We start from the raw sequence: 12402 nt of genomic DNA on the forward strand, positions 1-12402 counted from the left end.
GTAACATTGGGCAGCTACCGTTCTCACAGGCCTCACACATGGACTCATCTATCCTTCCTACAAGCCTTTGAGATGGGTGCTGTAATCCTCTCCGTTTTACAGGTGAAGACACTGAGGCCAGGGAGGGGGGCAGGGACTTGCCCAAGGCCACACAGCTTGAGTTTGGGGGGCTGCGATTCGAATTCGCCCCGGAAATCTGGAGCCCCAGCCCAGCCTGTTAACTCCCAGCATACACTGCCCATCAGGTGGTGTAGGGTAAGTGAGTGATATACAGTAGGTGCCTCCTACGTGGTAATCAGTGTCCTGTTTAATTATCGTTCTGCTAGAGGATGCTTAGAGGGAAGGCAGGTCAGGCGAGAGGGAGGGAGGGCCACGGAGCCGTCCAGTCTCTGCTCCGCAGGCCCCGGCAGGCAGAAACGCGCCGGATGGCCGGCCGGGGCAGAGGGCCCGCCTGTCACTTGGCGGGGGCGCTGGACTCCGCGTGCGGCGGCGTGCGCGGGTCCCAGTCGTCGACCAGGCGCTGCGCCTGCTGGTGGTACACGTGCGGGTGCCCCTGGCGCAGGCGCAGGCGCAGGCGCACCACGTTGAAGTCCACTTCATACCCGATCCTCTTGTACTTGAGGCTTCGGGCGAGGTTCTGGCGCGTGGCGAGCAGTGGCGCCGCAGCTTCTCAGTCCCCTGGGGGGTGGGGGGACCGAGCTGGGAGCTGGGCACTGTCCGGGGTGGGCGAACCCGCCCGGGGCCGGGTGCGGGTGTGAAAGGAGCACAGCTCTAGGAAGGGGAAGGGCACACCTGGGCCACCCGTGCTTGCGGGAGGTCCCCTCCTGGGAAGGGGCTCGAAGAGATCGGAGGGAGGGGGGCACACACTGGGGCCAGAAATGCTGGAAAGGGAATCGGAAACAGGCAGGGGATGGAGAAGGGGACGCACCCGGAGAGCGAGGGGGAGGGGCGGCCGGGACCTGGGAGGTGGCGAGCCTCTGGGCGGGCGTGCCTGAAGCAGCTAGGCTGAGAGAGGGCCTTACCGGGACTCTTGGATACTGAGAACAAACTGAGGGTTGATGGGGGGGGGGGGGGGGCAGGGAGAGGGGAAAGTGGGCGATGGGCATGGAGGAGGGCACCTGTTGGGATGAGCACTGGGTGTTGTATGGAAACCAATTTGTCAATAAATTATATTTAAATAAAAAAAGAGGGAGGGAGGCGGGCAGAGATTGAGGGCACTTTGTCTCTCTCTCTCTCTCTCTCTCTCTCTCTCTGTACACACACACACACACACACACACACACACACACACACAACATACAACACCCAGTGCTCAGGAGGGCACTTTTTCTGAGACAGGTGTGGGTACCGGAGGGTCTCCTCCCGGAGCTGAAGGACTGACAGCCCTGGGTGAGGGGGTCTTACCTGGGTCAGGTGTGCTTGGGGCAGCAGTACCCTCGGGATGCGGCTGCACCTGCAGAGGGCGGGAAGGCGCGGAGGGGGCCACGCAGGAGCATACCTGGGCGAGGCGCGTGGCTTCGGGCAGCTGGGTGCCCACATGTCTCTGGTACACGCGAACCAGGGGTCTGTCCAGCTTCTCTCGGGTCTCCAGGTGACGTTTTGACAGAGGACCCTGGCGGAGTGCGGTGTGAGGAGCAGTGAGGCCCCCGGGCCGGCCGGGCGAGCGACCCTGGTCCCACCCCGCATGGTCTGGCGCCAAAGCCCACCTTGATGAGGCCGTGAGTGATGTACATTTCCTGGTTGAATTTCGTGCACCGCTGGATAGTTCCCCGCATTAGTCCTAAGGTCATATTCATTCTTTCCTGGGTGGGGTGGGAGCACAGGGGGATCACAGTGGCTTCCTGGCTCCTCTGCTCCCGCGCCCCTCCCCCCCTGTAGTCCCGCGTGGTCCATCCTAGCCCCCCCTCCCCCCACCAACGGGCAGTCGCATCCGCCGCGCCCACCTTCAGCTCCAAGGTCTCCCGCATCTTCTGCGCCAACAAGGCGCACACGCCATCGCTTATCTGATGTTGCTGCGCCCGGATCTCCTCCTCGTTCTTTGCCATTTCCAGCAAGGTGTCCTTGGACTCCATCAACAGTCGCTTGGCCTCGTACAGCGCCGTGGCGCACTCTGCGGGCGGCGTGGGGACACTCGTTGGAGAGTCAAGGCCTCCTTTTCCCGGACCCTGGCGACCCTGGCTCTCTGAGCCCCCCTCCTCTGTGTTCAGGTTGTGTTGGGCCCTGGGCGAGGGGACTTTATTGAAGGACCTGGACAAAGTCCAGGGGAGGAGCTCGTAGAAGTAGCGTCCCGGACTGACTGAGCGAGTGCTCGCACGCAGGAGTGTGTGGGAAGCAGGAGTGGGCGTGAAGAGCTAATCAAGAACGTGGGCTCAGTGGAGGTGAGCTCTCATCCCCCCTCACTAGGGGGGCAATTCCCCAGGGATGGCAGTGGCTGAGCAGTGGAGGAGTGGGCACCCGAGGGTGCCTACTGCAGTGCACTCCTTTCTGTGGAGGCCTACCTGGGGTATAGGTGCCCACAGGGTCTGGAGGAGGCGTTTTTTGGCCCTGAGAGCTCGGGGAAGGGATGCGGGAGAGGTTCACCCAGGAGTGGCGGCCAGCCTGCTCCAGAACCTTATCGAGCGGCTGGTTCATAAGGTCCACAGCTTGGAGCCTCTCCTTACAGCAGAAGGCCAGAGTATCGCGGCAGGAGGCCAGGGCCTGAGACCGAGGAAGCAGAGGGAGCAGAGAAAAAGGCAGAGAGTGAGCTGGGAGGTTGGGAGAGGCGGCGGGAAGCGATTTCTCTGCTGGAGGCTGCAAAGCGTTGCCACCTCCAACCGGGACCCTCTCCAGTTCTCCGTTGAAGGCGGGAAGAACTGATTTCCAAGGGGAAGTTCAGACCCTCCCCGCACCCCTCCCCTGTCCAGAAGCCTTCAGTGATCCCTGGGTGGAGAGGGGAAGAGCAGTAGGGGCTGGTGGTAGCTTCCCTGTCCTAGGTGTCATTTTCTTCTTGGGTTCTGTGCCTGGCTTTGCTCTGGCACCCCAAGAAAGCCCTTCCCCCCATCTACTGCCCCATCTATAAAGAGGAGAGATCGCACTGGCTGTATCTACACCAAGAGTCTTCCTGCATCAGCCCTTTGCTCCCCAGCTACATTCAGGGCTGATCCCCTCCCCTAGCCTCAGGGTCTCTCTTCCTTTGCTCTAATTAGTACCAGGAGCCCTCCGCTGTCCTCAGAGTATCTCCCCCACCAACATCTATCTATCTGAACTCCTCCTCCCACCCAAACCCTACTTCCACCATTATAAAATGAAGTATATCGCATTTCTTTGATACTTGTGGATGTTTAAAAGTTATATCCACTTATATAAACACCACCCTCATCAAAATATAGAATATTGCCATCATCCCAGAAATGTTCCTGGTGCCCCTACTGTCCTCTCCTCTAAGCTGCCCTGCAGATTAGTTTTGCCTTTCTTTCTTTCTTTCTTTCTTTCTTTCTTTCTTTCTTTCTTTCTTTCTTTCTTTCAAGTTTATTTATTTAGTTTGAGAGAGACAGAGACAGCACAAGTTGGGGAGGGGCAGAGAGAGAATCCCAAGCAGGCTCTGCACTGCCACCACAGAGCTTGATGTGGGGCTTGAACCCATGAAGAAACCATGAGATCATGACCTGAGCCAAAACCAAGAGTTGGATGCTTAACTGACTGAGCCACCCAGGCGCCCCTTGCCTGTTTCTTAAGATGTCCATAAGCTACAGCCTACGGACTGGCTGCCTCTCTTTGTAACTAAAACTTTATTGGAATAGAGCTGCACATATTCATGTACCTGTTGTCTCTGGCTGTTTTGTGCTACACTGACCTAATTTTTTTTTTTAATTTTTAATTTTTAAAATTAAATTAGGGGCGCCTGGGTGGCGCAGTCGGTTAAGCGTCCGACTTCAGCCAGGTCACGATCTCACGGTCCATGAGTTCGAGCCCCGCGTCAGGCTCTGGGCTGATGGCTCGGAGCCTGGAGCCTGTTTCCGATTCTGTGTCTCCCTCTCTCTCTGTCCCTCCCCCGTTCATGCTCTGTCTCTCTCTGTCCCAAAAATAAATAAACGTTGAAAAAATAATAAATAAAATTAAATTATCCCCTTATTTATTTTAATATTTTTAATATAACTTGTCGAATTGGTTTCCATACAACACCCAGTGCTCATCCCAACGAGTGCCTCTTTAATGCCCTAATTTAAAAAAAAATTTTTTTTTTTTTTAATTTTTGACAGAGAGAGAGAGTGCCAGTGGGGAGGAGCACAGAGAGAGGGGGACAGAGGATTTGAAGCAGGCTCTGTGCTGACAGCAGAGAGCCCGATGTGGGGCTCGAACTCACAAACTGTGAGATCATGACCTGATCATGACCCAGGTGCCCCTACACTGGCCTAATTGAGTAGCTGTGATAGAGACTGCATTTCACACAAAACCTAAAATATTTACTATCTGGTTCTTCAAAGAAATTTGCTTTTGAAATCTAGAACTTTATATAAATGGAAACATACCATGTGTACTTTATGTCTAGCTTCTTTTGTTGAATATTGTATCTTTGGGATTCAACCATTTGAGTAAAAAATAGATTTAAAAAGTCTTTCGTTCATTAATTCAAATATTCATCAAGCCCCTCGTGTATGCTGGGCAGTGTATCAGGGAGTGGGGATGCAGTGGGGAAAACCAGTCCAATTCCTGCCCCCCAAAAGTGACAGGGTTGGGGTGCCTGGGTGGCTCAGTCAGTTAAGTGTCTGACTTCGGCTCAGGTCATGATCTTGCGGTTCTTGAGTTCGAGCCCTGCATTGGGCTCTGTGCTGACAGCTCAGAGCCTGGAGCCTGCTGCTGATTCTGCCTCCCTCTCTCTGCCCCTCCCCTGCTCATTCTCTGTTTCTCTGTCTCTCTCAAAAATAAATAAACATTAAAAAAAAAGAAGTGACAGGGTCAATATATGCAGACAAGACTGGTTAGAGAGAGGATCAGAGAAATGGGGATAACCTGGAGGGGAGCATGGGATCTAGAGGTTTTTGTTTTTGTTTTGTTTTGTATTGTGGTAAAACAGACATAACAAAATTTTCCATTTTAACCATTTAAGTGCACAGTTCAGTGACATTAATGTATAACCACCACCTCTGTCCGTTTCCAGAATTTTTTTTTTTTATTATCCCAAACAGATCTGTACTTGTTAGAGAATAATTCCCCATTCGTTCACTGGTGAGAACGATCCAATAAAGATGGAAATATTGGTGATACAGGAGAACGGGGAGAAGGTGGGTGCAGAGGTAGACGGAATTACAGCATTGGCAGAGGAATAATGAGGTTCCCTTCAGTGACTCCCATGAGTTGGGGTCATTCATTGAGAATGAGGAAAGCAGGAATGGAGAGGTCTGAAGGAAGAGAAAGAATGAAATAACTTGCCCAGTGGGACAACAAACCTTCTAGACACACACAGTGAGATCCCTGGGAAGGTTCTGAGTGCCAATTTGAATTCATTATCTTAAGCTGAAACAGGTCTGTTTGGATGTAAGCATTTTTCTCCAGAAATATGTACATTAGGCCTCTCCAGTGGCCCTTCTCAATTTCCATCTCTGTTTTTTTTTCCCATCTCTCCATTCACCTTTCTCTCTTGCAAACCCTTCCCTACTGGGGCCAACCTCAGGGTCTTCTCCCTTGTCAGTTTCAGACTTTCTCAAAGGATTTTTCAGGACTCACCAGATTTAAAAGAATATGACCCTGGCCTGGGGGGTGTGGTGGGTGAGCACAGCTAAGGTTCAGCACCACGGATAGTGGTGCAACCAGCTCTTAAATTTCCTCTCTCAACCTCACCCAGGACCCTGGTCTGTCCCTTATTTGAATGTCCTTGTAATGTGAACTCTGTGAGGCCAAGGCCGTCTCTGTCCTCTTCATTAATTTGTCTTCAGTGCCAAGCATGGTACCCAGACACCAGGGTACTGGATTAATAGTTGTTAAATACATGAGTCAAAAGCACACACAAGTTACTAGCTAACTTTAACTGGTCCCAAGGGTTCCATCAAACCTGGCTGCCTTTTCATCTTCATTAGTGCCCTCATAAAGAAACCCTTGTTGCAAGAGTGAAGGATGTAGTGAGAGACCGTCTCTGGCTGGAGGTGGCAAAGACTGAGCACATATTACATGTAAAGAGCTAGGCTCAAGACATCTGAGCTGACTCACAAGGTGGTTCTCCCACTTCTGGGTATATATCCAAAGAAAATCAGGATCTCAAAGAGATATCGGCACTCCCATGTTCATTTCAGCATTATTTACAATAGCCAAGAAATGAGAACAATCTAAATGTCTGTTGATAGGTTAGTGAATAAGGAACAATGTGATATATATACTATTATCATATTAATTATATAATATTGATGTATTATAATCAAAACATTGATATCTTAATATACTATAATATATAAAATAATTATGTAATATAGAATATATTATAACGTAATATTTTACAATATGTTGTATATTTACATATATCATATATAGAAATTATGTTATATAATATGATATAATATATAATTGTATAATGATATAATTATGTAAATATAATATAATATAATTATATAAACATATTATTTATTATATAATATTATAATTATATTATATCATATGTAAGCTATATAAAATTTATAATAACAATTATATAATCATAATATTATATAATGATATAATCATAGTTAATATATATTAAAAAGATACTTAATCATATATATTATATATTATACATGCTATGTATTATGTATTGTATTACAGTACATAAGATATGGCATATTAATATATATAGCATATATTATATAGTTTATATGCTATAATATATAGTATATAGCATACAATATATAATATATTGTTATAGACTATATTAATATGTGATGTAATATATAATATACATATTATAAATTATATAACATACTAAGATAATAATCAATGTTTTATAATATTAACATCATATATTAATAATATGTAACAATAGTATAATACATGATAGATAATATAATATGTATATAATATTATATATGCAACAGAATATTATTCAGCCTTGAAAAAGGACATCTTGCCATTTATGACAACATAGATGAGCCTGAAGGTTCATTATTATGCTGAATGAAATAAACCAGATGCAAAAAGATCTCATTTATATGTGGAATCTAAAATAGTCAAATGCATGGCAGTAGAGCATAGAATGGTGGTTTCTGGGCCCTGGGGGGGAGGGAGAAGTGGGGGAAATGGTCAAGGGGCATAAAGTTTCAGTGATGCAAGATGCTTAAGTTTGGAGATCTAATATAGAACAATGTGACTATAGAGAACAATATCGCATTTTATAATTGAAATTTGCTAAGAGTTTAGATCTTCAGTGTTTTCCCACACATACATAAAGGTAACTATGTGAGGTGATGGATATGTTAACTACCTTGACTATGGTGATTATTTCACAATGTCTACATATATCAAACCATCAAGTTGTATATCTTGAATATATACAGTTTTAAGTTGTCAATTAGGGGCGCCTGGGTGGCTCAGTCGGTTAAGCGGCCGACTTCGGCTCAGGTCACGATCTCGCGGTCCGTGGGTTCGAGCCCCGCGTTGGGCTCTGTGCTGACAGCTCGGAGCCTGGAGCCTGCTTCAGATTCTGTCTCCCTCTCTCTCTCTGACCCTCCCCTGTTCATGCTCTGTCTCTTTCTGTCTCAAAAATAAATAAACGTTAAAAAAAAACTTTAAATAAAAAAAAATAAATTGTCAATTATATCTTGATAAGGATGGAAGCAAAAAGACACCTGAGCTTGACCCACAGCCCTGCCGCTGGCTAGCCCTGTGCCTTGGTTGAGTCTGTGTCTCTCTGAGCCTCAGTTTTCCTGTCTCTAATGAGGGGATCATCGTTTCTATTTCACAGGAGTGTCTTAAGATGTTAGCTCAGTGACTGCACAGGGCTCGGCTCAGAAGGGGTGTTCATTGTTATTCTGAGGCCCAACTCCATCTCTCAGAGCCTCAGTTTCCCCATTTCACAAAGTGGAAATACAGTGAATGTCAGGTTAGGGTGGGCAGGGGTGTGGATTGAGGGTTTGCTGTGGCCACGGTCCCCAAGGTCAGAGCAGTTCACCCGTTTGGATCCACCTGCAGCCCTCTTAACTTGACCTGAGGTATTCCCAACCTTGAGCAGGGCCTCGGATTTTTCCATATCTCTTTCCATCTTCCTCTTCATGCTCTTAAGCTCCTCCTTCTCCCAGGTAAGCATACTGTCAGCTTTGTCAGGGACCTAGCAGACAAGGAGAGACTCTCTCACACCTTTGAGAGGGCTGGACGGAGATTTCTCCTTCCAGGGTAGTAGAGGGTTTGCCAAGTTTGTAAGCTCTCGGTTTGGAGAATGGAGTTGGGGGTGCTCTTGCCCATTGGGAATCTCTCTGAGAAGCCTTTATTCTTTCAGGGGGCTCTCACCGGGTGGGGTGTCTTACCCTTTAGAGGGTGGAGGTGGGAGCTTCTCCGTGTGGGGTCTCGTCGTCCCCTGGGGAGGCTGGAATGTTCCCCACTTTTGGGGTGAGGGTCTGCGGTTTCACTTTACGGGGAGGACGTCACCAGGGCTGAGACTAGGGGGTCTCGCTCTTTCTCTGGCTGGGGACGTGACTCCCAGGTGCAAGGACTCAGAGTTTGAGGGTCTCAACCTGTAAGCAGGACCTGTTCCTTTCTCCCCAGATGAGGCTGGAGGAGGGGTTCTCACTCTCGGAGGCTGTGGTGGGGAGGACTGGGGCTTAAAAAAAACATTTTGAGGAGAGTTTCAAGGGTTGGGACCAGGACATCACCTACTGTCCTCAGCGGGGCTGGGGGGGTGGGGGTGGGGGTTTGGGGTGGGTTTACGTCACCTACTGTCCTCAGCGAGGTGTGTGTGGGGCTTTGGATGTGTTTTCACTGGGCTTTGAGGGTCTCAGGCCCACGGGAGGGCCTCACCTTCTGGGCTCAGAATCCAGGCACCCCGTCTTGGGGGGTGTCCTCATCTTCTGGTGCCCTTACTCCTGGGGTGGAGGTGGGGGTTCTCTCTACGGGGAGGGGTTTTCTCAGGCCGAGCATCTACCTGGGATCGGAGGCCTCGGGCTTTGCCACTGGGCCTGGGGTGGGGTGGGGCGGGGGGGGCAGCGTCCCACCTTCTCAGACTTGGGCCGGTAGCCCCGAAGCTTGCTGCTCTGCTGGTTAATAAGCAGGCCTTTGCGGACTTGGGCGAGCCCGCGGTCGGTGGCCTCGCGCTGGCGCTGCAGCAGCCACAGCTGTCCATTGACCTGGTGCTGCGCGCGGCACAGGCGGGCGGCGGCGAGGCGCGCCCCGCGCGCGTGCGCGTGCACCACCTCGGCGCTCTGCAGGGCCCCGGCGTCGCGGTGCAGGGGCAGCGGCAGGCGGGCGTGCCAGGCGGGGGGCTTCACCTTGCCCTTCCACAGCGTGACGCCCTCTCCCGGCGGCGGCTTCTCCACGGTGCCGCCGCCCGCGAGCATCTCCACGCGGAAGCGCCAGGGCAGGATGTAGGCGGCGCGGCAGAGGTGGCGCGCCACGTGCGGCTCCCGCACGCTGTCCTCGGGTTGCCACATGGTCACCGCCTCCTGCTCGCAGCGGTCGGTCAGCTGGCGCGCCTTCTGCAGGGTGGCCGTGGCCGCCTGGCGCCACGCCGGAGCCCCAACGCGCGGGTCCTGGCTGCGCTCGGCTGGGGGGATCAGCACGGGCATGGTCCCGGCTTCGTGTCTCCCCACGGGGAGAGGCAGGGACTCCCAATGATGCGCCGCTCCCTCCTGGCCCGAACGGGGAGTGAAACAGAGTGCCCATCACCATGGCGACGGTGGCAACAGCGCGCAGTTCCGGCAGTGGGGGAGGGGAAAGGCTGGAGAGAGGCGCGGATGGAGTCTGCTTTGGAACTTGGCCTGGGTGCCTTGGCATCCTGGCTCCTGCGGGAAGCCGGCCTCATCTAGCGCCTCTCTCGCTGGCGCTTCTTCCCTCCAGCAACACGGGCCTCCTTCCAGCTGCTGGGACGCGCTAAGCTCTTTCCCGCCTTGTCAAAGCCTCGGATTCGCTGTTCCTTCCGGGTGGCATCCTCCTTTGCCTGTCCTTCCCAGGGCTGGCTCTTTTCCAGTCTTCAGAACCGAGCTCATATATCACTATCTTAAAAGGCTCTTTCCTTAAAAAAATTTTTTTTAAATGTTTATTTATTTTTGAGAGAAAGACAGAGCACAAGCGGTGGAGGGGGGGGGGGGTGGAGAGAGAGAGGGAGACACAGAATCTGAAGCAGGTTCCAGGCTCTGAGCTGTCAGCACAGAGCCTGACCCGGGGCTCGAACTCACGAACCGTTGAGAGCATGACCTGAGCCGAAGTCGGATGCTTAACCAACGGAGCCACCCAGGTGCCCCAAAAGGCTCGTTCCTTAGTACCATATCTCAGCTCTACTCTTTCCCACCGCTCAGGATTTTTTTGGTGCAACCCAGAGAAACAGAAAAGATGGCCATACAGTCAGAATCACAGCCCAAATCCAAACAAACAAACAAACAGCCCCAAACCAAAACCAACCTCCTCCCCCCAAACCAACAATAACAACAATAAGACACGCAGCGGCTACCATTGCACAACCCTTCAGCTGTGTGGTCTATCTTGGAGGCTGCTGCTGGAGGTAGCCCCCCACCAGTCAGTTCTCCAAGGCACCTGCTTCTCCACCTTTCTGGTTCCCAGGGTGTAAGCTGGCTACATCTAATTGGTTGAGCCTGTGTCACGTGGCCATGCCCCAGCTGCAAGGGAAGCTAGGAGAGTGCGCCACAGCTGAGACTCTGTTTCAATGGCAGAATGGAGAACGTTAGTTCCTACGGAGACGCAGCTGATGTAGATTTCCTTCAACATAGGAAGCAGGTTCCAGTCTGGGGAAGAAAGAAGAGACGGCTGCCCTCCACGCCTCCCCCACAGTTCTCGATCGCGTCACCTCCTTTGTTTCTTTCTAGCAGTGGCCTGTTTACTTGAGCATTTGGTAGGCACCCCAAACTCGCCAGGTCCCAAGCCAAACTTTTGATGCATCGCCCCAATCTTTCCCTCCACTAGTTTTGCTTGACTTGATAGCTGGCCCACCAGCCACCCCAGTCGCTTATGTTAAAAGCTTTGAAGCTTCCTTACTTTTTCATGTCTGCATCCAACCCATCCACAAGTTCTGCCAGCCCTATCTTCAAAATTTATCCCCGATGGGATCATCCTTCCTTCCGCTGCTAACGCCAACAGTCTTATTCTCACTGCCGTCATCAACCCTCATCACATGATCTCTCTGCCTATACCTGCTTCCTCAGATTCATTCTCCACACCACGGCCAGCACTACGTTTTACACTAGAGCACATCCTTTTCTTACTTAAGGCCCTTCAGTGAACCCCATGGTACTTAGAATAAAGTCCAAACTCTTTACTCACCAGGCTCTGCGTAATCTGGCTTTTCTCACTTCCCTGAACTAACTCGTCTGCTACCTCCCACCCCCAGGGCCACTAACTGTGCCCCAGCCTCCCTGGCTGTCTTTGTATTCCTCCAACACATCATGCTAGTTCCTACCCCAGGGCCTTTGCATTTGCTGGTATCTTTTGGTTGGATCTCTTTCCCTTAAGATTTTGCCTGGCTTGGTTCTTGGTGTCCCTCATGGAGGTCTCACCTCTTAGACAGGTCTTCCTAGACTACTTGCTCAAAAGTAGCTCTCTTAGGCTTACAGGCTTCGTATAGTGTCACTCATCACTACCTGAAAGCCTCTTATCCATTTATTTACTTTATAATCCGCTCCCTGCCCCAATCCTAGAAAGAACCTTCCTCTCAAGTGCCCAGCATAGCTCATGGCATATGGTAGGTTCTCAAACGCGTGTGATGAAAGAATGGATGGCAATCATAGGCTGTGATCATTTTGTTTCCTTTTTTTTGTTTGTTTTGGAGATGAAATTCTCATAAATAAAACCAATGATGCTAACGTGCACAACTCAGAGGCATTTAGTAGTATATTTATGATGTCGTGTCACCGCCAGCTCTATCTAGGTCCAAAACATTTTCATCATCCCCCAAGTAAAACCCCATACCCATCAGCAGTCACTTCCCATTTGAGCTCCCCCCCACCCCCCACCAGCTCGGGGCAAACACTAGTCTACTTTCTGTCTCCATGGATTTGCCTGTTCTCATATTTCATGTAAATTAATCGTACACTGTGACCCTTTGTGTCTTTCCTCTTTCTCTTAGCACAATGATTGCAAGGTTTGTCCATGCTGTGCCATGTACCAGTGTTTCATTTCTTTTTATGGCCAAGTTCCATTATATTTATATGCCAGAATTTTGTCTATCCATTGATGGACATTTAATTTGTTATTTAAAAAAATTTTTTTTAATGTTTATTTATTTCTGAGACAGAGAGAGAC

General features: G+C 50.3%; 1 protein-coding gene across 1 annotated transcript; it reads right to left on the reverse strand.

The window, feature by feature from the left end:
• Nucleotides 1-285: 285 nt before the first annotated feature.
• TEKTL1 (tektin like 1) lies at nt 286-9804 on the reverse strand. The gene is given in 8 exon segments (XM_058727664.1): nt 286-654; nt 657-678; nt 1499-1612; nt 1707-1802; nt 1944-2110; nt 2499-2697; nt 8162-8266; nt 9147-9804. Coding segments are annotated over 8 exon segments (1473 nt in total). The 5' UTR covers nt 9717-9804; the 3' UTR covers nt 286-454.
• Nucleotides 9805-12402: the final 2598 nt, after the last annotated feature.

The sequence above is a fragment of the Neofelis nebulosa genome, chromosome 4 (genome assembly GCF_028018385.1).
Source record: "Neofelis nebulosa isolate mNeoNeb1 chromosome 4, mNeoNeb1.pri, whole genome shotgun sequence".
Taxonomy (NCBI): domain Eukaryota; kingdom Metazoa; phylum Chordata; class Mammalia; order Carnivora; family Felidae; genus Neofelis; species Neofelis nebulosa.